Source organism: Neofelis nebulosa, chromosome 10 (assembly GCF_028018385.1).
Source record: "Neofelis nebulosa isolate mNeoNeb1 chromosome 10, mNeoNeb1.pri, whole genome shotgun sequence".
NCBI classification, from domain to species: domain Eukaryota; kingdom Metazoa; phylum Chordata; class Mammalia; order Carnivora; family Felidae; genus Neofelis; species Neofelis nebulosa.
This window is the reverse complement of record NC_080791.1, coordinates 37873921-37899949: the sequence shown is the minus strand read 5'-3', so window position 1 is coordinate 37899949 and position 26029 is coordinate 37873921. Positions and strand designations below refer to the sequence as shown.

Below are 26029 nucleotides of genomic sequence, written 5' to 3'. Positions count from 1 at the left end.
CAAAGAACTGGGGTGCCTGGGTGGCTCAGCTGGTTGAGCATCCGATTTCAGCTCAGGTCATGATCTCACGGTCTGTGGGTTCAAGCCCACATGGGGGCTCTCTGCTGACAGGTCGGAGCCTAGAGCCTGCCTCAGATTCTGTGTCTCCCTCTCTCTCTCTGCCCCTCCCCAACTCGCTCGCACACACTCTCTCTCTCTCTCTCTCAAAAATAAATAAACATTAAAAAAAAATAATAGGCAAGACAAGATGAGATCTTGAATTAAAAAAAAAAAAAAAAGAATACTTCCTGGGGAAGATAGAGCTGAACTGGATTTAGAAGTAGGTTAAGAATAAGACTACCCCAAAACAGTACCTTTTGGCCTGTTTCCCATAATTGTTTTAAGTTTTTGGACAACAAACACAGGGAACACATTCTATATGAGAAGACTAGACTGTTAATTAGATCCCTCATTTAGAATCCAGTATAAAGCCAAGTGATACTGCAGGATCTGAAAGTAAATGAAGATAACGCTCCAATGACAATGTGGTGTTATCGCACAGAATGTTACCGCTCCTTGACCCGTCATCTATTTTACTGTGTAAGAGTGCGTCATTTCCTTTCACTCCACTACCCAGTGGCCATGTGGCCTTGGGCAGGATGCTCTCTAAGTCTTAGTTTCTTTATATGCAAAACAGAGATGACAAATTGGTCATTAATTCAGCTCCTTGGGTTCCAAGTGACACCACCCACTCTCCCCCAGCAACTAGCCTCCATCTGCAGGAGTTAAGAAAGGGCATCAGAAATCCAAATGCTCTAGAGGAGTAAGACTGTCCTTCCATCTCTCCCTTGGCCTTACCCCCACTATCAGCAAAGTGAAGAGGAAACAACCAGAACTGTGGGTGGTCCATGCAGGACCTTAACTTTCCCACCCCCTTCAATACTCAGTCTCACCACATCCCCATCTTAAAAACCGTAAGGACTAACTTCATCATATCCTTCATCTCCGTTTTCGACAGTTCCCACAAGAAGTCAGAATGGCCAGACCCCAAACCTCTTTTCTGATCTCATCTTCCATTCACCCCTAACTCCTGTACTTTGGATTTTCAAGGTCAAACATCAGCAATTTTTCTTCTATTTTTCTCTCTCTCTTAAATGGTCTCTTCACCTTTTACTCTTAACTGAAGTCTGGTTTTCCCAAGAACACTGCTCTCCCCATAGCTCTTTCAAATGGAAAATTAAGTCTTCATTTTCTCTCCTATACCCCTCTCCCACCACTGGCCCTGCAAATCGGGCCCTGTTCCTCACTGCCACTTTCAGACTATTCTTCCTGTCTGTGTTTAAAAACCCCAAGCATTCAGGGCACCTGGGTTTCAATGGGTTAAGCATCCAACCCTTGATTTTGACTCAGGTCATGATCTCACTGTTTGTGAGTTCGAGCCCCACGTCGGGCTCTGCACTGTGACCACAGAGGTTCTGTCAACCTCTCCAGATACCACTTCATTCCTCTAAGCCTCTTTCTAGCCAAACTCCTTGAAGAAGATGTCTATACTCACTGCCTCCAATCCCTCACCTCTCATTCTCTCAGAACCCACTTCCATCAGGCCAGCCAAAATGCTTTTGTCAAGGTCATCAACAACATCCACTCCATTAAACTCAGTTGTCAATACTTAGTACTCATCTATCAGCAGCAGTTGAGATAACTGGTCTTTCCTCTTTGAAATACTTTCAACACTCAGCTTCCAAAACTCATGGCTACCCTACTACCTACTAGCTACTCTTTCTCACAGATCTCCTATAATGTTTCCTTCTCACCTTAACCTCTTAACATTGGAGTACCCCTGAACTCTTAGTCCTTGACAACACCTCCCCTCCTTAATAATCTCACCCAGTCTCACAGCTTTAACAGCAATGAGTTGATGAACCCAAATTTTTAGTGCTATCCCAGATTTCTCTCTTGAATTCCAGATCCCAATAACCTAGTTATTTAACACCTTCAGGTGGATACCTAAGATGCCCCAAACCTAGCTCCTACCCTTCTTCCTGAAACCAGCTCTAACATCTTAGTAAATGGTAATCCAGCCTTCTATACTTTCTTGGGCCAAAAACTCTGGAGTCATCTTTGAGACTTCCATTAAACTACATGTTCAAACACTCAGGAAATTCTGTTGGCTGCACCTTCAAAACATGTCCAGTACCCGTATCCAATCACTTCTACCTCTTCTACATCTCTCTCCTCTGGATGATTCTAACTGCCGATAAACCAGTGTCCTTGCTTCTGCATCCCAGTCTGTTTTTTGTTTTTGTTTTTAAGAAAGGCAAACTGTCTCACGCAGCACCTCATCTGGGGGTATCTGGAGTCCTGGAAATTTGACTACCCTAAGCTCTCTTACAAATGGACGCTGAGAGTTGTTTAGAGGTTCTAGTGGGGGAGCGCAGCTACTCGGATACCCTTGACCTAAGAAGAATGCTCCTCCTCTATCAGGGAAGGGCGTCCTCTTCAACTAAGAAAACAGCTTTGGGACGGATGCACATGGACCAGTGAGGGAGGAGGAGGACACCTGACTAGGCAGCCAGATCGGCCAAGTCAACCCCGGAAATCAATGGGGTGACAGATGTTGCAGCCAGATCACTCCCGCATCTCCCCCCCAAGTCTGTTCTTAAAACAGTAGCTAGAGTGAGACTTTTTGAAACATCAGATATTGTCATTCCTCTGCAAAAAAACCTTCCACTACCTTCCCATCTCACTCAGAATAAAAGCCCAAGTCTCCAAAATGGCCTATGAGGCCTTTGGCAATCCATTCCCATCCTAACCTCCCTGATCTTCTACCATTCTTCCTTTTGCTCCCTTGGCCTATAACTGACTCCTTTCTGTTCCTCAAACACACTAGGCAACTTCCTACTTGAAGACCTTTATTCCTTCAGTTATCTCTAACTTTATTCTCCCATATTTCCCATTTTTTCCTTCAGCTTCTTTGCTCAAATATTGCCTTCTTAGTAAGATCTTCCCCGACCACTGTATTTAAAATTGCAAACTACTCTAAACCCACCCACTCATTCTCTACTCCCTTCCCTGCTTCATTTTTCCTAGAGTGCTTATTATCATCTGACATAGTTTGTTTTACTTATTTATTTTATATCTCCTTCACTTAGTTAATAATTACTGACTGCCAGGAAGACTTCACCTAGTTATAAGGATTAAATAAAATCACGTGTGCAAAGAGTTTAGCACATTACTTGACAAACAGAAACACCAAAACAATTTAAACTATTTATACCTAATGGAGCCTGGAATAGGACACCTCCCACTGCCATCAGAGAACTCTAATTTATCAGAATAAGGTTAAACACAGGACTGATGGAGCCAAACAAATAAGACTCTAATAATTTGGTCAATAAAGAACCAAGGAACTGGGGTGCCTGGGTGGCTCAGTTGGTTAAGCGTCTGACTTCGGCTCAGGTCATGATCTCGTAGTTCATGAGTTCGAGCCCCACGTTGGGCTCTGTGTTGACAGCTCAGAGCCTGGAGCCTGCCTCAGATTCTGTGTCTCCCTCTCTGTCTCTCCCCTGCTTGCTCTCTCTCCCTTTCTCTCTCTCAAAAATAAACATTAAAAAAAAATTTTTTTTTAAAAGAACCAAGGAACTAAACTGTCAACAATCAAATAGTCTCTCCTGAGGAAACTTAATACAATTCATTTAAAACAAGATGAGCAAACAAAAATAACCTCTACAGAAGAAAATTTTATATTTCCCTTGTAGCAACCTGTTCCAATTATTAAATCATTGTTGGAAACACAGATCCTTTCTGTTTTCACCACAACTGCCACGTACAATTTCACAACCAAAAAAGGAGATCTATAGTTAAGTGTTTTATAGTCGATTACGTTACCATACTAAAAAGCATCTTCACAATATAAAGCAAGGGATGCTTTGGCAAATGCTAACACATAGATAAGCTACTCTCCCACTCCAACCAGACATGTGAGTTTAAACTACAAGAAGAGAAATAGGTCTCATAAATTATGGAAAGTCGGTTAGGCTTTAGAGCCTCAACTTCATATTATGAGTAGAAATAAAAAATACTTACTCGTTATCTCACTGAATAGTTATTTAAAAAATAACTGAAAATGCTATCTGAATTTTAAGATTCTTTTTGAAAAAAAAAAAATTTTTTTTTTAAGTAGGCTTCACACCCTGCATGGCCCAGCACAGGGCTTGAATTCATGACCCCAAGATCAACACCTGAACCAAGATCAAGAGTAGGACAGCTAACCAACTGAGCCAGCCAGGCACCCCTGAATTGTAAGATTCTTTTATAGGTAAATCCTACTGGTTAAAAAAAAAAAAAAAAAAAAAGGCAGAGGGCAGGAATGTCCTGCAACTGATAACATGCTAAAATGTAGAAAATGAAGTCACTGTTAAAATGTTTAAGATTTAAGTTTAAAGCAAAAAACAAATATATATGGGGCTGTCTAAGAAACAAGGCATCTTTCCAGGACGACTTTCCAGATTAACAGCATTCCTCCTGGATATATGTCCCCTTCAGCACATTCACCTTTAATTCACGGCTATTTCTTACTGGTTCTTTGCTAATGTTTTCAAGCCAGTGTATGTGTTCTACTTTGGTAAAATGCACAAACTCAGTAAATGCTTAATCCAAGAAAATTTCCCAAATAAAAATCAGAACTCTTTAGGGGTACGTGGGTGGCTCAGTCAGTTGAGTGTCCGACTCTTGATTTCGGCTCAGGTCATGATCTCATGGTTCGTGAGCTGGAGCCCCACATTGGGCTCTGTGCTGACTGTGGAGCCACTTAGGATTCTCTCTCCCTCTCTCTCTCTGTCCCTCCCCCACTCACACAAGTACAAGCACTTGTGTGCGCACACATGCATTCTCTCTCTCTCTCTCACTCAAAATAAACTTAAAAAAAAATCTATAATTATAGTCTAATGTATTAAATTCTGATTCATTCTCAACTCTTAGGAAGAGTAAAGATTATATGAACGTGCAAGCAATTTACATTCACAAATGCATTTATCCAAATTTGCAGGGCCATGGGCTCTATAAATGGGAAGTCCCTCTCCTCCAAATTCCCTGCTCTTTAACCCACTCCTCATCCCACCCGAAGCTACATTATTCTCTTTATTCCTAATTAAAAAGAAGCAAGTTGATCTTACTTAAATGTTAACTTCTAGTTCCACAAAATAATACACATACCCATGGAAGAACAGAACTTAGGTCTACAGTAAGGGAGGCACAATAGAGAACAGCTGTAGTCATACTCTGTTTTTTAATAGCTCTGCCACTATCTTAGCCAGAGTGACACAGTTTTCCTTCCACCACAAGATCAAAACAGAAATCCCATCATCTGACTTTTAGTCATTCCCACACATTTACTGGTCTGCTGTTGTTATAACAGAATGTCTTTTTCCTTTGCTACACTACTCCTAAGAACAATGCTCCACCCTTTTGGTATCAAAAGTTCTGCCATTTCAAAGTATAGCATTTAGGCGAGCAGTTATACAAACTAATTATTGGTAGGGGGACAGGAATTACTCTCTGTGTGCTTTTCAAAAGCGTACCATTAAATAAGATAAAGTCCTCTCCATTTTTCTATTTTTTTGTTTCAGTTAGGAGATTTTTTTAAATTATAATCATTCCTGAGAATTAATCAAGCTAAAAAGTTGCAAATTAAGAAAATTATGTTCAAACAAATAAATTGGGGTACCAACTACAGAAGTACTTCTTGCCTCAATACTACTAGGCTTACAAGCATCACTGTTAATGCTGCAAAGGCAGAGAAATCTGCCTCCAGAGAGCAGGGTTCACCTATCACCTCCGAATATTCCCATGCCTCAGAGTACCGTTCAGCTCCTTGGAAGGATAGAAACTAAGAAAGCCTACCTCTAGCTAAAGGCCTCTTAGCTATCTGCCCCCCTGCTCTTACCAAGCTTCCCCTCCATTTGGGGAGAAGGAACTTCCTGAATCTCCCTTATCATGCCCTCTCATCTATCTCTTCCACAGACATTTACTAACATCAGCAATGGATTACATACTAGGGATAAAGTTGAAAATAGATTCATTTTCTTCAAGGGACTTACAACCTAATGAAGGTGCCAGATATGAAAGTGTCTCATAATAGTACTGTATAGCAATGAAGGAATATACAGGACACAACTGAAACAGAAGAGAACACAAAGCACAGAACAAGATGTAGAAGTGCTTAGTGGCTGAAAACATAAGCTTTAGGGTCACAGAGACTTGATCTCACCACTTAGCAAATAACAATTCAGGCAAGTTACTTACATCTGTCTCTGTTTGTTCTTTATAAGTTAACAATACCGCGTAAGACTATAATAAGGATCAAAAACATGGCCTATTGAAAGTTATTAGTGCTAAATAACGGGCAGTGATAGAAAATATTCAACAAATAGCCCTGTAGAAATATAAGAGTATCTTCTTCAGAAGGGAAAACAGAATGAGATCAGAAATAAGGGTCTCCTTTTAAGAAGGAATCGATTAATTAAATTAAAATAAAGCAAAGCATTTGGCCGCAAAAGTACTTTACACTTAGGTCTATACTGTAAAATGTCCTCATTTGATTAAGATAACTGCACGTACTAACTTTTAAACTTAAAAAGAGTTTGATGAATCACTTAAAACAAAGAACAAATACCAGGATGAAGTTGTTTTTTATATATGTATAAACATATTATATTCATGTTTTTTGTTTTTTATTTATCTATAAATAATATATTTATATTTTTCTATGTTATATATTTATACATATATTACACACCCATACACATACACACACATCTTACGTAACTTCTGACACAGTCAAACAGAAGACTGCCCAAAGCTTCACTCACAAAACCAATTCCGTCACCTGAATCTTTCAGTGTAACCATTAGCAAAGTATTGAACCTCTCTGGCTTTACTGGTTTGCTGGACTATTAATGGAATTATCATTACTTTATTGTCATTCATAGTATACTTGGAGGTATTTCGCAATAGTGAACAGAAATATAAAACCCAAGCACTAACAGACGCCATAAGTATATTTATAGTACTCTTATTTCTCCTGATCTAATATTTCAAAATCCAATAAAATCATTTCTACCGAAAGTAAAAAAGTATGTATGAAAATTAAAGGTACAGATAAACATAGCAGCATGATATATACCCTTCATTCAAACCAGCCTGAAAACAACTCACCTATCTTTTCGTATATCCTAGTAAACAAACGCCTCCAGAGGATCTGGGAGAGGTTGCATGTCTTTTGCTTCCAGGTACTACTGACCATAGTCATTACAATAAAATCTAAACCACTTGCCTTATTTAAATCGCTTCACTCCCTCCTACTGCCAATTTAACTTTTCTTCAGTAGTCCATGGAAAGAAAAGGTCCTTTTTAAAAAGTATTCTCTTGAAACTAATGTCCTGAGCACACGCATAGCATGTTTGTCCAAGAACATTAAAGAATGTGTTCTATATTCTGCCTGTGAACAAGCTTTTCGAGGAATGCAAATTTGTTTTCAGCGCTTACACAATGGACCATAGTGTCATAAGCACTATTCATGTTCTATCAGTCATTCTGTTCAAAATTTTATTAAAAAAAAATAATAAAAAGCCTGCAGTGTGTATAAAACATTGGCACACAAAAGACTTATTGTCAGAATATTTGCAGGATCCCCAAAATAGAAAAACAACTACCAAAACCAAATTAATTTATAGCTTATAATTATTTTTTGAAATGCTACACCAGAACCCTAAATTTCTTAACCGATCTATAGTATAAAAAGATACAGCATAAATGATCTTCTCATCACGGCATCTGATGGATACAGATGAGAGAATACATTTTGTATTCTTCCGAGAAACAAAGGGGATTTGAGCTCTGGGACAGCTGGCGCATGTTGGCACTCTGTCTGGAAAATCCCAAGGTTCTAAGGTACACGTGACCTTGGGGACATTTTAATTTCATTATTTTGTTTTCAGGTCTGTCAACTATATTTCCCAAAAGTCAGGGCATATTATGTGGTAATGCACCAGCAAGTGTGAAAAACCTGGCTATAAAGGAAATGCCTTACATACTTTTTTTTCTGCAGAGTAGTGTTTCTTCAAAGCACTTATCTGGAAATATAAATAAATGGACAAGTAAAAACCAAAATATTCTAGCCAATACTAGCGTGTGTCCAGAGAATGGGGTAAAAATGGAGTAAGAGGCACCTTGAGTCCCAGTGCCAATCCCAAAACCCTCAGCAGCCCCTTAAAAGAATTTCTCAGACCTTCTAAATCTGACTCAAACTCTGAAGACGAGAGCTAAAATTAAAACTTATACGGATTCATAAGTAGCCTAAAGGGGAAGTTATTTACAGTGAAGTGTAGCTGAGAAAATGTCATACTAAACTGAAAATTGGTCACATCATTAGAACTCAAAGTGCACGACTCTGAAACTGCATTTCCTTTTAGAAACAAATACGTCCATCCCAAATTGAAATACAAGGTCAGAAACACTAAAAAAGGGCAGTTGACCTATTATGCAATAAATGCTTTCTCAAAAACGCTTTGAGGTGGACAAACAGAAAAACATATAGGGAATTCATTCCTTCACAAATGACCTCACATATGATTTTCTCATCCCATCATGCAAATCTGAATTCAGCATTAAAACCATAAAGTCACATATTCATTCTTCAGACTATATAAAGGTTTGCTTTTTTTTTTTTTTGTAATCCTAGACAAAGCAAAACTAATTATTACTGTTAACTAGTCACTCCCTGGCAGTGTAATGAGATAAAACTTTTCTGCACAAACGTCAAAATCCCAGAAAATAACACAGGTATTTCACTTTGTTTTCCAGTCATTAAGTTAAAACATTCAGTAGGAAAAGAAAAGCACTCAATGTCTCTTTCACATTTTAGCCTGGAAAGGTTAAATTAAAAATCAAATGTATTAGCCTCATTCAGTAATTTCTCTCTCCATAATTTCTAATATTCTTCCAAATTTGTGAGGTCAGTTAATTGTTAAAAATCATAAATCATAAAGACTTTTTTCTTGCTTGTTTTTGTCTTTTTTCTCTATCTGTATAACAAGGATGAGGAACACATCTCTCTTTTTAAACAATTTTTTAAAGTATTAATGGTTAACATTAGCATAGCCCTTTACAAGGGTCAAAGCACACTATCTTCCACACATACTACCAACTCTAGGGCTACACTGCCTGGTACTAAATTCTGGTTCAGTCACCCTGTATGACCCTGAGGAAGTTACTTCACCTCTCTGTGCCTCAGATTTTGCATCTACAAAGTGGCAATAGTAACAATTCGTATACCTTGCAGGACTGTTATGAGAACTAAATGAACATATATAAAATATTTTTTTTTTAAAGTAGGCTCCATGCCCAGTGTGGAGCCCAACACGGGGCTTGAACTCAAGACCCTGAGATCAAGACCTGAGCTGAGATCAAGAGTCAGATGCTTAACCAACTATACTTAAAACTGTGCCTACCACATGATATGCATTACACAGCAGTTAGCTGATTTTTTCTTATTGTCAGCATCATCAATCCTCATATTTAGTCCTCAAAGCAGCCCTATAAAAGGTAGGACAGCAGATATCATTTTACCCTTTCTCCAGATAAGGGAATCAGGCTCACAGAAATCAAGTGACCCATCCAGAGTCACAGTCAAGAAGTAGAATCAGAACTAAAGAGCCAAGGACTAAGAAGGAATCAAGACATTTCAGCACACTGTGTTGTATTATATCACAGTTTATTTTTTGAGCTTGTATAGTTCAACATACTACTGTTTCAAACATTTAAACACTCAAATAATTTTAGGGGCGCCTGGGTGGCTCAGTTGGTTAGGCGACCAACTTCGGCTCAGGTCATGATCTCGTGGTTTGTGAATTTGAGCCCAGGTCATGATCTCGTGGTTTGTGAATTTGAGCCCCGTGTCGGGCTCTGTGCTGACAGCTCAAAGCCTGGAGCCTGCTTCAGATTCTGTGTCTCCCCCTCTCTCTACCCCTCCCCTGCTCATGCTCTGTGTCTCTCTGTCTCTCAATAGTAAATAAACGTTAAAAAAAAGTATTAAAAAAAAACATTTAAACACTCAAATAATTTTAAGCAGCACACACTAGTAGCCATGCTGAGAATGAGTCTTTGATCCAAAAGATACCTTCAACTCTTATTAAGTATTTTAAAAGTAGCAACATGAGTCGGACTTTTAAAGAGAAGTATGCACTGAATAATCAGGTTGGCTGGACAAGATGAAACTGTCATCGATTTTCCAATACTCAGAATTTCTCTTAAATAGAAAGATGTATACCCCATGAAACTCCAGGGGTTCCATGTTAAGATTTATGCTGGGAAGTGGAAACAGAATGGCATTTGGAGTCAGAGTTTAAGTTCTAACTCCATCTCTTATGCACAGGAGACTGTGACAATCACATCACTTCTCTGAGCTTCAGTAACTCATCTATCAAAGATCTACCTCACGAGGCTGTTATGAGAAACAATGGAGATGATGTAGGTCAAAGAGATTTGTAACCACAAAAACTACACCAAAATGTGTTATTATTACTATTAGCTACTTTGATTATACTGAGGGATAAAACCGGGCATTCATCATTTTCCCATGGAAAATGGCCAACAGAACTCTTCCAGTAAATATCATCGTGAGTATTTTGTGTAATTTTATAAGGTGACAATCTGGATTAGATTACACACAGTGAAAGAGAAATTTAGGGAACCTGCAAAGTAAAAGGAAATTCAGTAAAATCTGACCAGTTTCTTTTTCTGACTTTAAATTAAACAATAGTGAAAATTTTCAATCAAGTCATGAGGGAACTTAGCAGACATATTATCATCATAGCAGTAATCATAATACATTCTACTCGTGTGACACTTTTTTAAAAGCTTTTCACACATGTCATCATAGAAATACCATAAATATTATTCTGTTTGTTCACAAATATATGGCAACATTCATAAAATTTCCACTCTTAGGCAAATCCCTTAGCTTTAGTGTCCTAGCATAAAAAAATGAAAAAGTTAGATTACATAGTGGATAAAGTTCTCTTTTACAGCTATATAATATTTACTGGGGTCTGTGGTTAAAACAGAGGAAAAAAATTCAATGGAAAGAAAATTTACATTACTTAAACTTATTAGAAATGAAAAAGTTATTTTTAAATATTGCTTTTCTTATATCTTACAATTAAAACATGTTCCAAAATATTCAGAAAATTGGAAAATGGCATTTTATAGTTAAACTTACTAACAAATTTGAGAATTACAAAATGTTTCCCAAAAATTGGAAAACTACATTTCCTAATGTAAGATTATAATTCAGTAACTATCAGTATACCATATGCAATACAAAATATACACAATACTAAAACTAAGTCAAACTTCTATAATTCAGAAAATAATTTAGACTATTTCAATCCCTCAGAGATACTGTGACTATCAGCTATAATAATTCAATACTAAAAATATAAAATAACCAATTGTTTAAGGTCTCTGGCTTGGTATATAAAATATCAGATTCATGGGGCGCATGGGTGGCTCAGTCAGTGACTCTTGATTTTGGCTCAGGTCATGACCCCAGGGTTGAGGGATCGAGCCTCACACTGGGCTCCACGCTGAGCAAGAAGTCCACTTAAGATCTTCTCTCTCTCTCTCTCTCTTCCCCCGTTTTTCTCCCCCCACCCCGCCAAAATAAAAAATAACAGAATAAAATATCAAGAAAATAAAACCACTCCTAGTACTATATAACAGAATCCAAAGGGGGGGGGGGGGACAAAGTTTTAACAGTAAACTGTTCATACTATAGTTTAGCAAGCACCTACTATCTGCAAAGCACTATGCTAGTTACCATGATGCAAAAATTAAATCAAATCCTTCCTTAGAAGCATAAAACTTAAAGGCCAAGTAGGAATAGTACCATGGCCGGAGTGGGGGTGGGGGGGTCTACTTGGACTACTAAGGTCTTTTTCCATCTAATGATTTCAAAATCAGAACCAGTCACATATCTGATGAAAAAACAGTCCATGTTTTTCATACACAAAACCCATATGTGCATTTAATTTTTCAATACCAGTGATAATTAGTTATGATTTTATATATACACAGTGAAGTTGCCTGGCCCAACAAAAGTCACTACATGATTTAATGAAGTCTAGAACTGGGAGCCAGAACACTTCTAACACTAATTAGCTCTGTGACTTTAAAGGACTTGAAACGACACCAATCTTTTCTGGCCTTCTAGCACATATTGTACCTTTGGGTAAATTATTAAACTTCTCTAGGTCTGTTCCTGCATCTACAAACTTATAGGTTCTAGAAAGTATCTGGATTGAAGGTTCTCACTTTAAGTGCAGATTCTTGGGCCCACTCCCCATGATTCAGAATGTCTGCACTGGAAGCTAGGAAGTTAAATGTCCACCAAGCAACACAGGTGACTGAAATATGCAGGTGGTCCTCAGCCACACTTGAGGTCATCACAAGTCCTAGTCACATCACTGTGACTCACAAATGATCTCTAAAGTCCCTAACTGTATAAAAAAAATGACACAACTCATGTAAGCACCAAGGTCTTAGGAATTCTGGATATAGCATAATGTGCAGGCCACAGTAGATGATAAATAAATATTTATAAAGAGGAAGAAAGGAAGGGAAGAGACTAGCTGTCATATTTTTGGCTAAGAAACATACAAAATGGTAGTAAAATTAAAATTGGGTAGAACATACATCACCAGCTGAAGAGCAAAAACCTCAGTCTGTACACACATATAATTTTAAATATAGCAGGAGCCACTGTCAACCTGCAAACTACTAAAGAGAAAAAGGGAAAAAACATTATGCGGAAGCCCAAAGAATTTTAATGGAAAATTACTGGTGACTAAAACGTAGCAACTGTTTACTCCAACACAGAATTTTAAGGACTGGGACTTGGAATTGGGACTCAAGTTTGAAGTTAATGGTTACTCAAATGCATAAATTTCATTTGGGGCAAAAGTATATGGATTCCAGAAATATTGTTGGCAATATTAACTTTTGTCCATTTTTAATTCCATTTTCCCATTCACTTACATTATAATTTTTGAGATGTTTTATCTTCACTTCTGATGATCTTCAAATGTCAATGGCTCTTAACACATTAACTGTAAACAAACACACAAAGGAACTTAGGGGAATTCAGATATTTAAGGAACCCTACAGTAAAGTATTCTAAATTATTCTATAAAGCCTGCGAGGTAGGGAATGGCAAGAGGAGGTTCCCCGTCTAGCTGCTTCATAATTTATCTGACGTTCAAAATGTAGTGTTGTTCTAATGACACTATCCTCTTAATCATCAAGCAAAGAAAAAAAAAATCATCCAATTTTCTGTCAGAAGAAAACAACATTCAAAGCTAGAGAAAATTCTCTCCAAATATGGACACTCTGAACGCACTAATTACTGTGTACACGTTATCCTTTTCCTTCTCGGTAGTGCAGCCAATCACTCTACCACCCATCAACTTGCCTCGGGACTGTCCTCTAACCACCAGGTTTTGGCCTGGACCTTGAACACTAGATCTTCGGGTATGATCAGTTCTTTACGAAGACCCTAACATTAAAAAGACTAGGGTCCAAATGTCAAACTGCTCTCCCTAATCTTCAGTTTTCTCAACTGTAAAATGGAAACAGTTAACACTGTTTATTTTATCCAATTATGATGATGATATGAGAAAATGCATATTAAAGGATTTAGCACTCAGAAATGTTATTATTTATACTTATTATTTATATTAGTATTAATAATCACAACAACAATATTAATTTACTAGTAGAATAACTGTCCACCACTTGAAAAGCAAAGCTTATCCCAGGGGCTTATATTTTTAGGTACTGCCTTTGGTGGTAATGGAAGAATATTATTCAATACCAGTAGCAGAGGACATCTGTATTGTATAAAATTTTATTTTTGACCTTGCTGAGCATCCTGGCTCAGCTCAAGAAAATTAAGCTCCTGGTAACCAGGAGCCTATCATCAGCCAAAGTTATTATTCCTTTTGCTAACACACGACCTGCTAACAGAGTCCTATCTGAAAAACTGCTCACTTGCAGTCATCTGTGAATGCAATTCTGTTAAGAAAGGAGATGCATATATTGGTTACTCATGCCTATTAAACCCTCTGAATCCAAGGAATAATACAATCCAGAGGAGACTTCTCTACCCTCTCCTACTCACTCCTGAATGATTAAACACCTATGTTTGACATTCCATGCTTAAAATAGTAATATTTAAATTAGGACACACAAAAATGAATAAACAGATTTCTGTGGATTTTCAAATTTGTAGGTCAAAGATATAAAGACACACAAAATATTGGCAAAAGCACTCAGAAACTAACATGGCCCCAAACGGCAAGCTTTATTTCCCTTACAGATACCAAACCGTTAGAATTGAAATGAGAGGAAATACCTAAATAGAACCTGATGCAGTATTTTGGGGGTGGGAAATAAAACACATGGACACGTGGCTTGGAAATGAGCTGAGAACTGCAGAAGAGTAAGCAGTGTAGGCCACCATCCTCACCACCACGGCCACTTTACCACACAATTCCTTGAGCTCCTCAAAGGAAATAAACAATGAAAGAGTACAGCTGATCATTCTTCATTTGACTTCCATTTGCCTTTCACTTCACAAGCTGACGATTATTAAACATATCCTTTTGACATTATAATCCCAGATTAGGATTATAAAAATCTGGCCCAAAATAATACACAAAAAACCAGAAAGTTAAAAAACTCAAGAGTTTAGAGTGCTCCAAGATACAGTTTTCTTTTCTAGTCTGCTACCATATATCATGTCTCTCAGTGCATTTTCTACGTTGGTCACTGCTTTTGCAAGTCTCAGAAGTGAAGTATTGTAGACTTTCACCGGAAAATGTCTTCTTTGCTAAAATGATTCATTTAAATAATAGGAAGAAGCTGCTAATTACCTCCAATACCAATTCTCTCCTATTTCTTATAGACAGAACCTCCCATTTTTAGCTTAACACGGGCCTCCCAGAAGAGACTATATATCCTAGCCTTCCTTTTGGCTACGTATGGCCATGGGAACATGTTCTGACCAACTGGATAGAAGCTTAAAAGACTACATTAACTTCAAAAAAGTATCCTTTAAAGAGAGAGAACATACCTTTCTTCTTCCCTTCCTCCTTTCTCGTGACTACAATGAATGCAAAGGTTAGCGCTTCAACAAATGTTTTGGTTCACGAGATAACACTGGAATAACGAGTCTGTGCCCTTGACACTTCAGGTCCACTATATCGGATCTGTACTGACTACCCCTGGGTTTTTATGTGGGTGAAAAACTTAAATTATCTCTGTTAAGCCAGTTAGTTTGGATTTTCTCTTATACTCTGTGAAATCAAAACCCTAACTTTAAAAAAATAAGAAGAGTTTTCCAAGTATCACACTATTTAGGGTTTTTGAAGTATATAGTTTAAAACACATTTTTTAATGTTTATTTATTTATTTTGAGAGAGAGAGAGTGTGTGTGTGTGTATGTGTGTGTGTGCCCGCACACATGCAAGCAAGGAAGGGGCAGAGAGAGAGGGAGAGAATCCTAAGCAGGCCCCATGCCCAGTGTGGAGCCTGACCTGAACCAAGATCAAGAGTCAGACGCGAGGCACCTAGGTGGCTCAGTCGGTTGAGCATCCGACTTTGGCTCAGGTCATGATCTCGCGGTCTGTGAGTTCGAGCCCCACGTCAGGCTCTGTGCTGACAGCTCGGAGCCTGGAGCCTGCTTCAGATTCTGCATCTCCCTCTCTCTCTGCCCCTCCCCTGCTCATGCTCTTTCTCTGTCAAAAATAAATAAACATTAAAAAAAAATAAAAATAAAAGAGTCAGACACTTAACAGACTGAGCCACCCAGGCACCCCTGAAACATATTTTTTTTTTTTTAATTTTTTTTTTCAACGTTTTTTATTTATTTTTGGGACAGAGAGAGACAGAGCATGAACGGGGGAGGGGCAGAGAGAGAGGGAGACACAGAATCGGAAACAGGCTCCAGGCTCTGAGCCATCAGCCCAGAGCCTGACGCGGGGCTCGAACTCACAGACCACGAGATCGTGACCTGGCTGAAGTCGGACGCTTAACCGACTGCGCCACCCAGGCGCCCCCTGAAACATATTTTAAAAGTTAATTCTTATTATATTGAAAACATAGCATCTGCCCTTATTTAATATAGACTAAAAAGTATTTAAAGAGCCCAAGAGATAATCACATCCAATAAGAGTCTCTGAAAGAAATGAAAAGTCATCAGCGAGTATTGCCACAGTAAGTACTAAGTACTTGGGCAGGGGAAGAACTACAAAGTTGATGCATTAGCAGTCTATAGTGATGACAGCATTGGTACATATACAGAAACACATTAAGAAGGACAGCACAATCAGTTCTGTGTAATAGAATTACAGGAAAGTGAACTGAGGTTATTATTTTCATTAAGAGGGCATCTTCACCAGTGTCTTTCATTTTAATAACCTTGTACCAACTTTTTTTTCCCCAAAATTTCCATTTTTAACCTGATTTCCTGTGGAAAGCAGGCTTTTAAAATCACTCCCTGTCCTTAATTATAACCTCTCAATAGTTTTCAATCCTATCCACAGATTTAACTAAATCAAACAATAGGACAAAGATGGCAAGTGCTTTACCTATTCAAAAATAATTTTCTTAAAAAGAGAAAATACTCTCTACTAAAATCTAGAGAATTTCCACTGGTCAAGTCCTGAATCACATACAACCTTTGGCCCTGGTGATTTTGAATACAATAGCATGAACTTGGCAGCTTTACAAAATAAACTTACTGCTCTCTGGACATCTGTATCAGGGTTATTTCCTTCCCTTGGGCGTAATCCAGACTTCACTGGTTCAGGTGATGGTTTCCTGGAATTACTTCTTTATAATATATTTTTTTTTATTTTTTATTTCTTTTAACGTTTATTTATTTTTGAGACAGAGAGAGACAGAGCATGAACAGGGGAGGAGCAGAGAGAGAGGGAGACACAGAATCTGAAACAGGCTCCAGGCTCTGAGCTGTCAGCACAGAGCCTGACGCGGGGCTCGAACTCCCGGACCGTGAGATCATGACCTGAGCTGAAGTCGGACGCTTAACCGACCGAGCCACCCAGGCGCCCCTATAATATATTTTTTAATGTTACCCCTAATGTATCTTACCAAAGACCTATTTTTTTTTTAATTTTTTTTTTTAACATTTATTTATTTTTGAGACAGGGAGAGACAGAGCATGAACGGAGGAGGGTCAGAGAGAGAGGGAGACACAGAATCTGAAACAGGCTCCAGGCTCTGAGCTGTCAGCACAGAGCCCGATGTGGGGCTCGAACTCATGGACCATGAGATCATGACCTGAGCCGAAGTCGGACGCTTAACCAACTGAGCCACCCAGGCGCCCCACCAAATACCCATTTTTAAGAAAAGGCCTAAAACACGTATTTCTGATGTGTTACTCATGGCTGAGAAAAAAAAAAAAAAAAAAAAAAAAACCCTCAAGAAATTTCCCAAAATTAGATATCATAAATCCACAAAAGATGACTTTTACCTTCCACTACTTCAATCAATATTTGTACAAAAATGCTGTCAAGTAATAGGCTTATGGTAGCTGTAACACAGACCTTAACCTAGTCTATTTCAGCAAATTTGATGGAGTTACTAGAAAACAATTAGTAAAAGACCTGAGGCAGTGGCTCTCAAACTCTTGGTTTTAGTTTAGGATCACCTGGAGGACATATTAAAACAAACCGCAGGCTCTACCCCTAGAGTCTTTTATCCAATTAAATCTGAGGTAAGACCAAGGAATCTGTATTTTCAACAAATCCCCAAGGGATGCTGATGCTACTGATCTGGGAACTAATGGTCTACGTTAATAGAAGACTACTGATGATAGCATAAAGAGGAAAGAAGAAAACATATAGGGGACCCAATCTCAGCTTTAGTATACTTGTATACTTTTGACTAGTAATGAATCTTTTTAAATGCTCTTTCAGAAAAATCTACACAGTAATTATTGATTAGCTCACAATAATATTGGATCTCGTCTGACAAAACTTTAAAGTTCTTTTAGGGTCCTGGAAAAATAAAATCCAAAATAAGTAATTTTTAAGTGACCAATACATTCGATGTCTGACACAAAGTGCTAATTATATGGCCAAGGCTGGAAGTTCAACCTGTGAGTTTCACTAAGTTCCACAGTGAGTTTCTACCACTAACCCTGGTCAGCTGCCTCCGAAGACATGCCAAGAGTCACAAGGAAGTGGGTAAGAATGTGTGATTGGACACAAATCCATCACCACTACTGGAAAACAACCCAAAAGCATATTTCCTACCAACATATTACCTCTAAGTGGCCTTGAGGCTGAAACTAAAGGTGAGACCTTACAACAAAATGTGTCTCAGAAATCTCAAAAACTTTTCTCCCTTTTCAGATTATAAGTACCGTCAAAATTCATGGAAACAAAAATCCAGGATTTGCTATTTTCAGATGATGGTAATTTTAAAGGAAGACATGTAACTTAAAAATGTAATTAGTTGAAGGCTATTTTTTTGAGTATATTCTGGGTGCCACCCTTTGATTTTTATCTAAGCTAAATGTAAATATGTGCATATAAATATGTAAATATAAATGCTAATGAATTTATAGACTAGAAATCAACTTATACACCAAAATAATCTGAGACGAACAAGTGGTGCCCAGCATGAGGGTATATAAAGGATGAAAGAAATAGGCATTAAATAAAATGACTGACAAGATAAATTAGACAGAAAGAAACCAAAATAATAAAGAGTAGCAGATGGAAAAGCAGGTAGGCTACAGGAACACAATGTTGTGAAGATATACAGGACTGGGCACAAGAAAAGATAATGTAGTCAATTAAATCAGCTCAGTGTGTCAAGAGACTTCATTTAAGAATAACTTTAGCTTGAACCTGAAATTGTGTCTTTACAGGCCAAATTCAACATAAGAAAACCCTTTTTAATCCTTTGAGTGGACACAACATATAAAAGAGCAATGAACATTCAACCATTCTTTATTTAAATGTTCACTGGGCACCTATTTGGCATCACATGTGTCAGCATTTGATTATGCATAGTAAAAAATAATCAAAGAAACCCACTCCAGCAGTACATTTTATAACAGCGTACAAACTGAAAAAAATGGAAAACCAGACTAAGAAGGCAGAATACTACCAGGATAGTGTCAAATCCTGCTGCATTAACTTATACAATTCTAAGGCACAGGCCCACCCTCGCTATCATAGCTAGCCCACAGGATTGTTTTAACTCTATCCTGTATAAGTCATACTTATGTCAAGAATCAGAGAAAGAGCAGCAAGAATTAAATTATGGAATACAGCCAGGTTGTCAGTGTGCTGAAGTGAATTTGCTCCCAGCTCTCTCTCTATCAGCTGGACGCATTGAAGAATGGACAACAGCAGAATATACAAGAGCTACTGAACAGCCTACTGAAGTTGAGCAACTCCAAGCAAGACTCACCAAAGAACATTACTTTTTTTAAGGATGCAAGACAACATGAACATAGCTGATTAGGAAACTGCTATCTGGATATCATATGAAAAATAAAATCACTCTTTTCTGGCCAAAAAGTATCAAGTCAATGATGACCCAGAAGGCAATGCCTAGAGCTGCAATAGCAACTACTCTGAGATGACTAAAGATATAGACAGACAGACAGGTAGATATCAAGATTCAACATGCATTTAGTGTGAACTACAGATCCCACAAGAGCCAGTCACCCCACTGCAATGGTTTGTCATTTTCACAAAAACAATGGGCAACCAGAAAGACTAGTGTATTATTTTTCAGATTTGTATTACCCCGATATCCCAGAAAAGCATTAAAAAACTTACAAATTAACACATTTGAATATCACATGATACTTAAACTGAATTCATCTAATAGTAAAAGTACTTGAAGAAATTAGAGAGGGGTGTATTACCAACTTCAGTTACAAATCTGACTGAAATCTTTTTGCTAAATTGAAGAGAAAGATGCAGTTACATAGTTTCTATTTTCAAACAAATGGGAAGCATACATTTTTTACATAAACAATTTTTCTCGGAGCCAAACTCAGCAGAAATCTGTGTCAGTCTAGTCTGGAAAAGACATAGGAAACACATTGAACATATAAACTATTATTGTATGGGAGGTATCAAAAAAATTCACATGGCAATTCCCTAATTGAAAATATGAAATCAAAAATGTCCTAACTGTAAAAAAAAGAAGGCATAAAAATAAACTACACTTTAAGGGCAATGTTTCTGCAAAAGGCTGAGACAATACAGTCCAAACATTGATGGTTTGCTTTACCATAAGCTATCAAAGTAAAAATTTAAGCTACTGGATAGCCACTTAGCATAGCTATTCTAATCATGGTTGTCTACCTTGCCTCTGTATTAGAATCACCTACAATTGATTGTTAGCCTAGATTAAGTTTAAATTTAAGCTTTCTAACAAGTATCTCCAATGCAGCTATTCTACACTGATCAAACAAGTGTAATGATTCATAAAATAAAAGATATGAAAAAATTTAGCGGGGTGAATTCTACCTAGCACACACTCAATAAATGTTAGTTTTTTCTACTTTCCAGAGGAGAGGAATGAAAGCTGGCATTCTCCTATGGAAAGTAGATCATACTAATATTTTTTCCAGAGAGGATGAGGATAACATATTCCAGTCAAAACTCTTTCAAGGAGTTACTTTTCTCATATTCATCTGTCAGTAACAATTCTTTAATTAAGGGGCGCCTGGGTGGCTCAGTCGGTTAAGTGTCCGACTTCGGCTCAGGTCATGATCTCAGTTTGTGAGTTCGAGCCCTGCATCAGGCTCTGTGCTAGAAGCTCGAAGCTCAGAGCCTGGAGCCTGCTTCAGATTCTGTGTCTCCCTCTCTGTCTGCCCCTCCCTGCTCACACGCTGTCTCTCTCTCTCTCTCAAAAATAAATGAACATTAAAAAAAAAATTAAAAAAAAAACAATTCTTTAATTAAGACTTAAAATGTATGTATAAACGTTCAAGTTACTGGGCTTTCTTTTGGGGGGGGCAATAAATGTGCTTAAGTGGCATAATTAGGTACATTAATTTGTAATAATAACAGACATTTACTTAGTATAATTTCAAAAATCCGTTAACAAAGAGTATTTGTAAAGGGAATTAGTAGTTGATAAGAATGCATCTTAATAATCATTGTCATTAAGATAAAGAATGATAGAATTTGGGGCGCCTGGGTGGCGCAGTCGGTTAAGCGTCCGACTTCAGCCAGGTCACGATCTCGCGGTCTGTGAGTTCGAGCCCCGCGTCAGGCTCTGGGCTGATGGCTCGGAGCCTGGAGCCTGTTTCCGATTCTGTGTCTCCCTCTCTCTCTGCCCCTCCCCCGTTCGTGCTCTGTCTCTCTCTGTCCCAAAAATAAATAAAAAACGTTGAAAAAAAAAAATTTAAAAAAAAAAAAAAAAAAAAAAAGAATGATAGAATTTTAGAGCACCCAGAGACCTTACAGTTTTTCTAGACCAACTTTTTTTATTTTGAAAGATGAGAAAACGTAGACTAGAAAGATTATGATACAAGCCAAAGAGCTAGCTGGGCCAGGGACTTTTAAGAGTTCCTAACTTCCAGTATATTGTTCATTCTAACAGACTATGCTGCCTCCTGTGGTTCTAAATCCTCTTACTTGGGTGAGATTACTAGTTGCCTCATTTGTTTTCTTTACATTCTATTCTGAACCATAGCTGTCATTTATAACTTTCCTATAAAATATAATTTTCCAACCTGTTTTTTCTTTAATTTTAAATCCTCAGCTTTCTAAATTTCAGAAAAATAAACATAAAATTTTAAAAATACTTGAAACAAATGTACAATATATGTAATTGAATGCAAAGAAAATTCTTCTCTCCTGGAAAATTATTAAATCTACAAATTCAAAAAAATGTTTGTTGAGCACCTCTGACACACAGCATCTCTGTTAAATGCTGGAGATAAGAAAATGAGTAAGGTCCTTGTCCTCCAGTAGCTTATAGCCTAATAAAAAAGACAATTAAACAAGCAATTACACTGTGTTTGTTAAGAACTCTGGAAAAGGTGTGGGTAGGCTGCTATGAATGCTTTAGGAAGAGAATCTTAATTTATAATGATGATATCAGCTAATCATTTCCCAATGAGATCTGAACAGTAATAGGAAAACACAGCAGTATCACCCGTACTTAATGAAACCCCAAAATGAATTAAAAGAGAGAAACTTCAGTTTATTCAGAAGATAATGAAAATTATGTTTTCACATAGCAGATCAGTATCTAATAACTCTCTAATAACAGACTATTTTTCGATGGAAAAGAACCTTATTTTGTTATGGATATATAATATACACAGGTCTTCTATTATTTCTTCCCGAAATTTTAAATCACTGTTTTAAAACCAAAGGGAAAAAATTCATCGAAAACATGTCTAGTTAATATTCGCAACAGCTGTCTGCAAAACTGCATACTAAAGTCCTCCTCAAAATTCCAGGGAGGAAAAAAATCCCATCTGGTACAAGAGAAATAACCAGGAGAACCGGTAGTCCAAGAAAGAAAACTACCACTCATTATTTACTCGGGGTTAAGGACTAGTCAGATTCCTAGATAATGACTTTCAGCTGGAAGATTTAGAAAAGAGACGTACAGTGGGCATTTTTATTTACATTTTTAAAACGAAAAGGGTGGCGGGTGGTCAGAGTATAGGGAAAATCATGAAAGCGATAAGGAAGTGAAGTGATGGAAAAAAAGAGGAAAGGGTGGGCAAGAATCCAAAAATCAAAGACATACGGACAGACGGAAGAAAGACTGGAGGATGGTTTTGAAAATAGTAAAGAAAGACAGGCAGAGAGGAAATGAGGGGTGGTGGCTGGGGGAAGGGCTGTCCAAAAAAAATAATTCGAGATGGAATGAGAAACTAATGAACTGGGGCTGCCTCAACCAGGGATGAAACGAGATCGTTGCACGAAAGGGAGAATCACCGATAAGGCGGCAGTGAGTTTTAACCTCCCTTTTCCCAGCTTCTAAATCCCAAAGAGGGAGGAAGAAGTGGCTCCCAAGTCCCAGGGAAGGAATTTCGGCGCAGCCTTCGGAAGCAGTCAGAGAGATGGGGCACCATCCAGCGGGTCCCCGGCCCCTCTCCATCCCTCTCGGACGCTGGGCGGGGCCGTGGGCATCCTGGTTACCTGGACAGGGAGTCCACGCTGGGCGGCCGTGCTGCGGCCGGCTGGGAGCCAAGACTCTCGCAGCTCGAGCTCTTCTCCATGGCGCGGCGGGGGCAGCGGGAGGGAAAGGCTGAAGCGACCTCCGCCGCTGCGGGGCGGGAGGAGCGGAGGGCGGAGTGCGCCGGGCAGGGGCCGCGGTCAGGCCAGCGCCGGCCCGGGAGGGAGACCGGAAGCGGCCATGTTCCCCCAGACTGCACCGCGCCCGGGGGCCGCCGAGGAGCCGGAGGACCCCGCGGCGCCCCTCTGACTGCAGCCCCGACGCGCTGCGCTCGCTGCGTGCGCTCGCTGCGTGCCCCGCGTGGCCTCTAGACCCTGGGAAAGGAGGTGGCCGTTCCGGGGGTGAGAGGGTCCCCTGAGGCTGGAGGGACGAGGACCCTGTGGGAGGAGGGGGAATTTTAGAAACGAGAGAGAGGAATAAGGGAATACTAGGGATGAACGTCTCCGGGGAAGAAAGGGACAGGGATGATAGGCATGGGGATGACTGAGGCCGGCACGGTGCTGGTCAAGGATAGTGAGAAGACGGAGTAATAAAGGAAGGCCGAACAACGGTAGGATGAAGGGGCAGAAAGGACGTGGGGGATCACGAAGAGAAAGAACATACGGGAACGTAAAGGATGAGGAAACTCGAAATGGCAAAAGTGTTCACCAGATTTGGGGCTGAAAATACTAATTAATTATTATTAAATAGCGATTAAAGCCTGGTTTAGTGAGTCGGACATGAATTCAAGTCCTGCCTCTGCCAGTTACATGCAGTGTAACCCAAGGCATTGAACATCGGCTTCCTTAGCTGTAAAATAGGAAGACTAATGACTTCACAGATTAGATGAGTTAATGCAGGTAAAATGCTTAAAACAATTTTTGGCACATAGTAAGCACTCAAATATTAGATGTTAGTATTACTGCCTACTTCGTAAAGGTTGTTAGGATGCATGTAATGTTTTAATGCATATAAACAGTTTCTAATACAACTGCAAGAAACGGACAGGAACATATAGGAAGGGTGGCAGAGAAGAAGTGATTGGTATGGGAAAGGGAGTAGAGAAAGTACAGGACAGGTAGGAAAAAATTAATGCTCCTCATTCTATCTCCATTCCCCCCACCGACCCAACATTGCAGAAGAGGCACTAGAAAAGCAGAAATTTTCAGTCCTGCTATAACTTGGGTTAAAGTCTGTGTGGTCTGGATGCGTGCAGGGGAGAAGCACTTTGGCGTTAGTCCATGGCACACACAAGGGGGTATGGAAGAGGAAAATGGGGACCAAGAAATGTGCGAAAAGAATTAGACACATCTATATACTATTGTATGTGGTTGTGTTGGATAGGGGACAAACTAACAGTCTTTCCCTGCCCTCACAAATTCCCCTGCAGAGCAGGAAGGGAGGGTAGAGAGATAGAATTGTGATAAGAGACTAGGAACTGGGTGAAGGGGAAATGTTCTGCTGTAATTTTCTGTTACGGAAGACACAGGAAGGACAAAAAAAGGAAAGCATAAAGGAATTTTTCTGATTGAGACTGAATCCCAGTTACCTCATGTGTGACATATAAAATGATGCAAAGACTATTTCTGTAAAATAACAGTGAATAATTAAAAAAAAAAAGTCCTTGCTAGGATGAAGAGAATTCTGTTCACTTAAACTGACTTGCTTGTTTGATTTTTTGTTTGTTTACTTGTGAGATGCCATGATCCAGGAAGGAGGGGCAGAGAGAGAGGGGACAGAAGATCTGAAGCAGGGTCTGCGATAACAACAGAGAGCCCCATTGAAGGCTCAGACTCACGAACTGGGAGATAAGGCCTTAGCCGAAGCTGGATGCTCAACCAACTGAGACACACAGGTGCCCCAAACTAGGTTTAATTCATAGTGACAACTGATGTTTTTTAAGAAAATCTTAAAGTATAGCCCCAGTGGAATATTAACGTGCAAGTACACTCCCCCAAAGAACAACCTAACCTTGTGTTCAGCATACTTACTAAAATAAAATGGATTTAAGCACAAACGACTTTGCCTTTCTCCTCCATTCTCTAGCTTGGCAAGGATAGGACGGCAGCTGATAGCTTATATAGTTTTTAAAGAGGTCTTCAACTGTATTCCTTTAATAGTCAAAGAGAATAAGCAGTCACAAACACTTAACAAGCATAAACATCTACAGTGTTTCATAAAAGAATTTACTTACTGATTCCCTGTCTCTACCTGCCTTCCAAAATGCTGACTCATTGTCACATGATACTTTGACGTAGGTTTTCTAATCTAAATTTGGTGAATGCCGATGAATCCTTGAATGGGAGACCCACGCACTCTCTATTACCCAGTTTGTTTCTATCACTGTATTAATAAAGCAGTTAAAACCATCTGCCTGATGATGTCATAATTTGCATATGAGTCTATCTGGTGATTAATAAAGAACAATAATGTTAGCATAGAGACTTTGTAACCAGACAAATCTGAATTGGAATCGTGATTCTGGCACCTACTTGCCCTATGATATTGATTAGGTTGCTTCTCCAATACTGTTTGCTCATCTCTAAAATGGGAATACAAAACTCCACATAATCACTCGTTTTTACCTACAAAGAGTTGGTTGCACAGTAGGATCTCAGTAAATGTATCTTGCTATTATCATCTGTGCTTCCTCTGAACTTAACTGCTTCTAAATATTAAACCAGTAATTTCTGAGAGTGAACAACAAGCAAAAAATACTTGAATCTCAGCTGAAAGTTAAATTAGTGCTTAATTCTTT

At 38.8% G+C, this 26029-nt stretch overlaps 1 protein-coding gene across 3 annotated transcripts in view; it reads right to left on the bottom strand.

Moving 5' to 3' along the window:
- The window catches only part of MTMR2 (myotubularin related protein 2), a 116071-nt gene extending 92595 nt beyond the window's left edge, over positions 1–23476 (bottom strand). The window contains exons 1-2 of one of the 3 annotated variants that reach the window (XM_058687402.1): positions 23256–23476; positions 13075–13145 (exon numbers count right to left, since the gene is read on the bottom strand). Coding sequence is in view for 1 of the 3 variants with exons in the window: in XM_058687401.1 (XP_058543384.1) it covers positions 23256–23335 (80 nt within the window). In the remaining 2 variants the exon portion in view is untranslated. Of the gene's footprint in view, positions 1–7194; positions 7456–13074; positions 13146–23255 lie in introns of those variants that run through there. The other 2 variants (XM_058687401.1, XM_058687403.1) reach the window with 2 other exon arrangements.
- Between the last annotated feature and the right edge of the window lie 2553 nt (positions 23477–26029).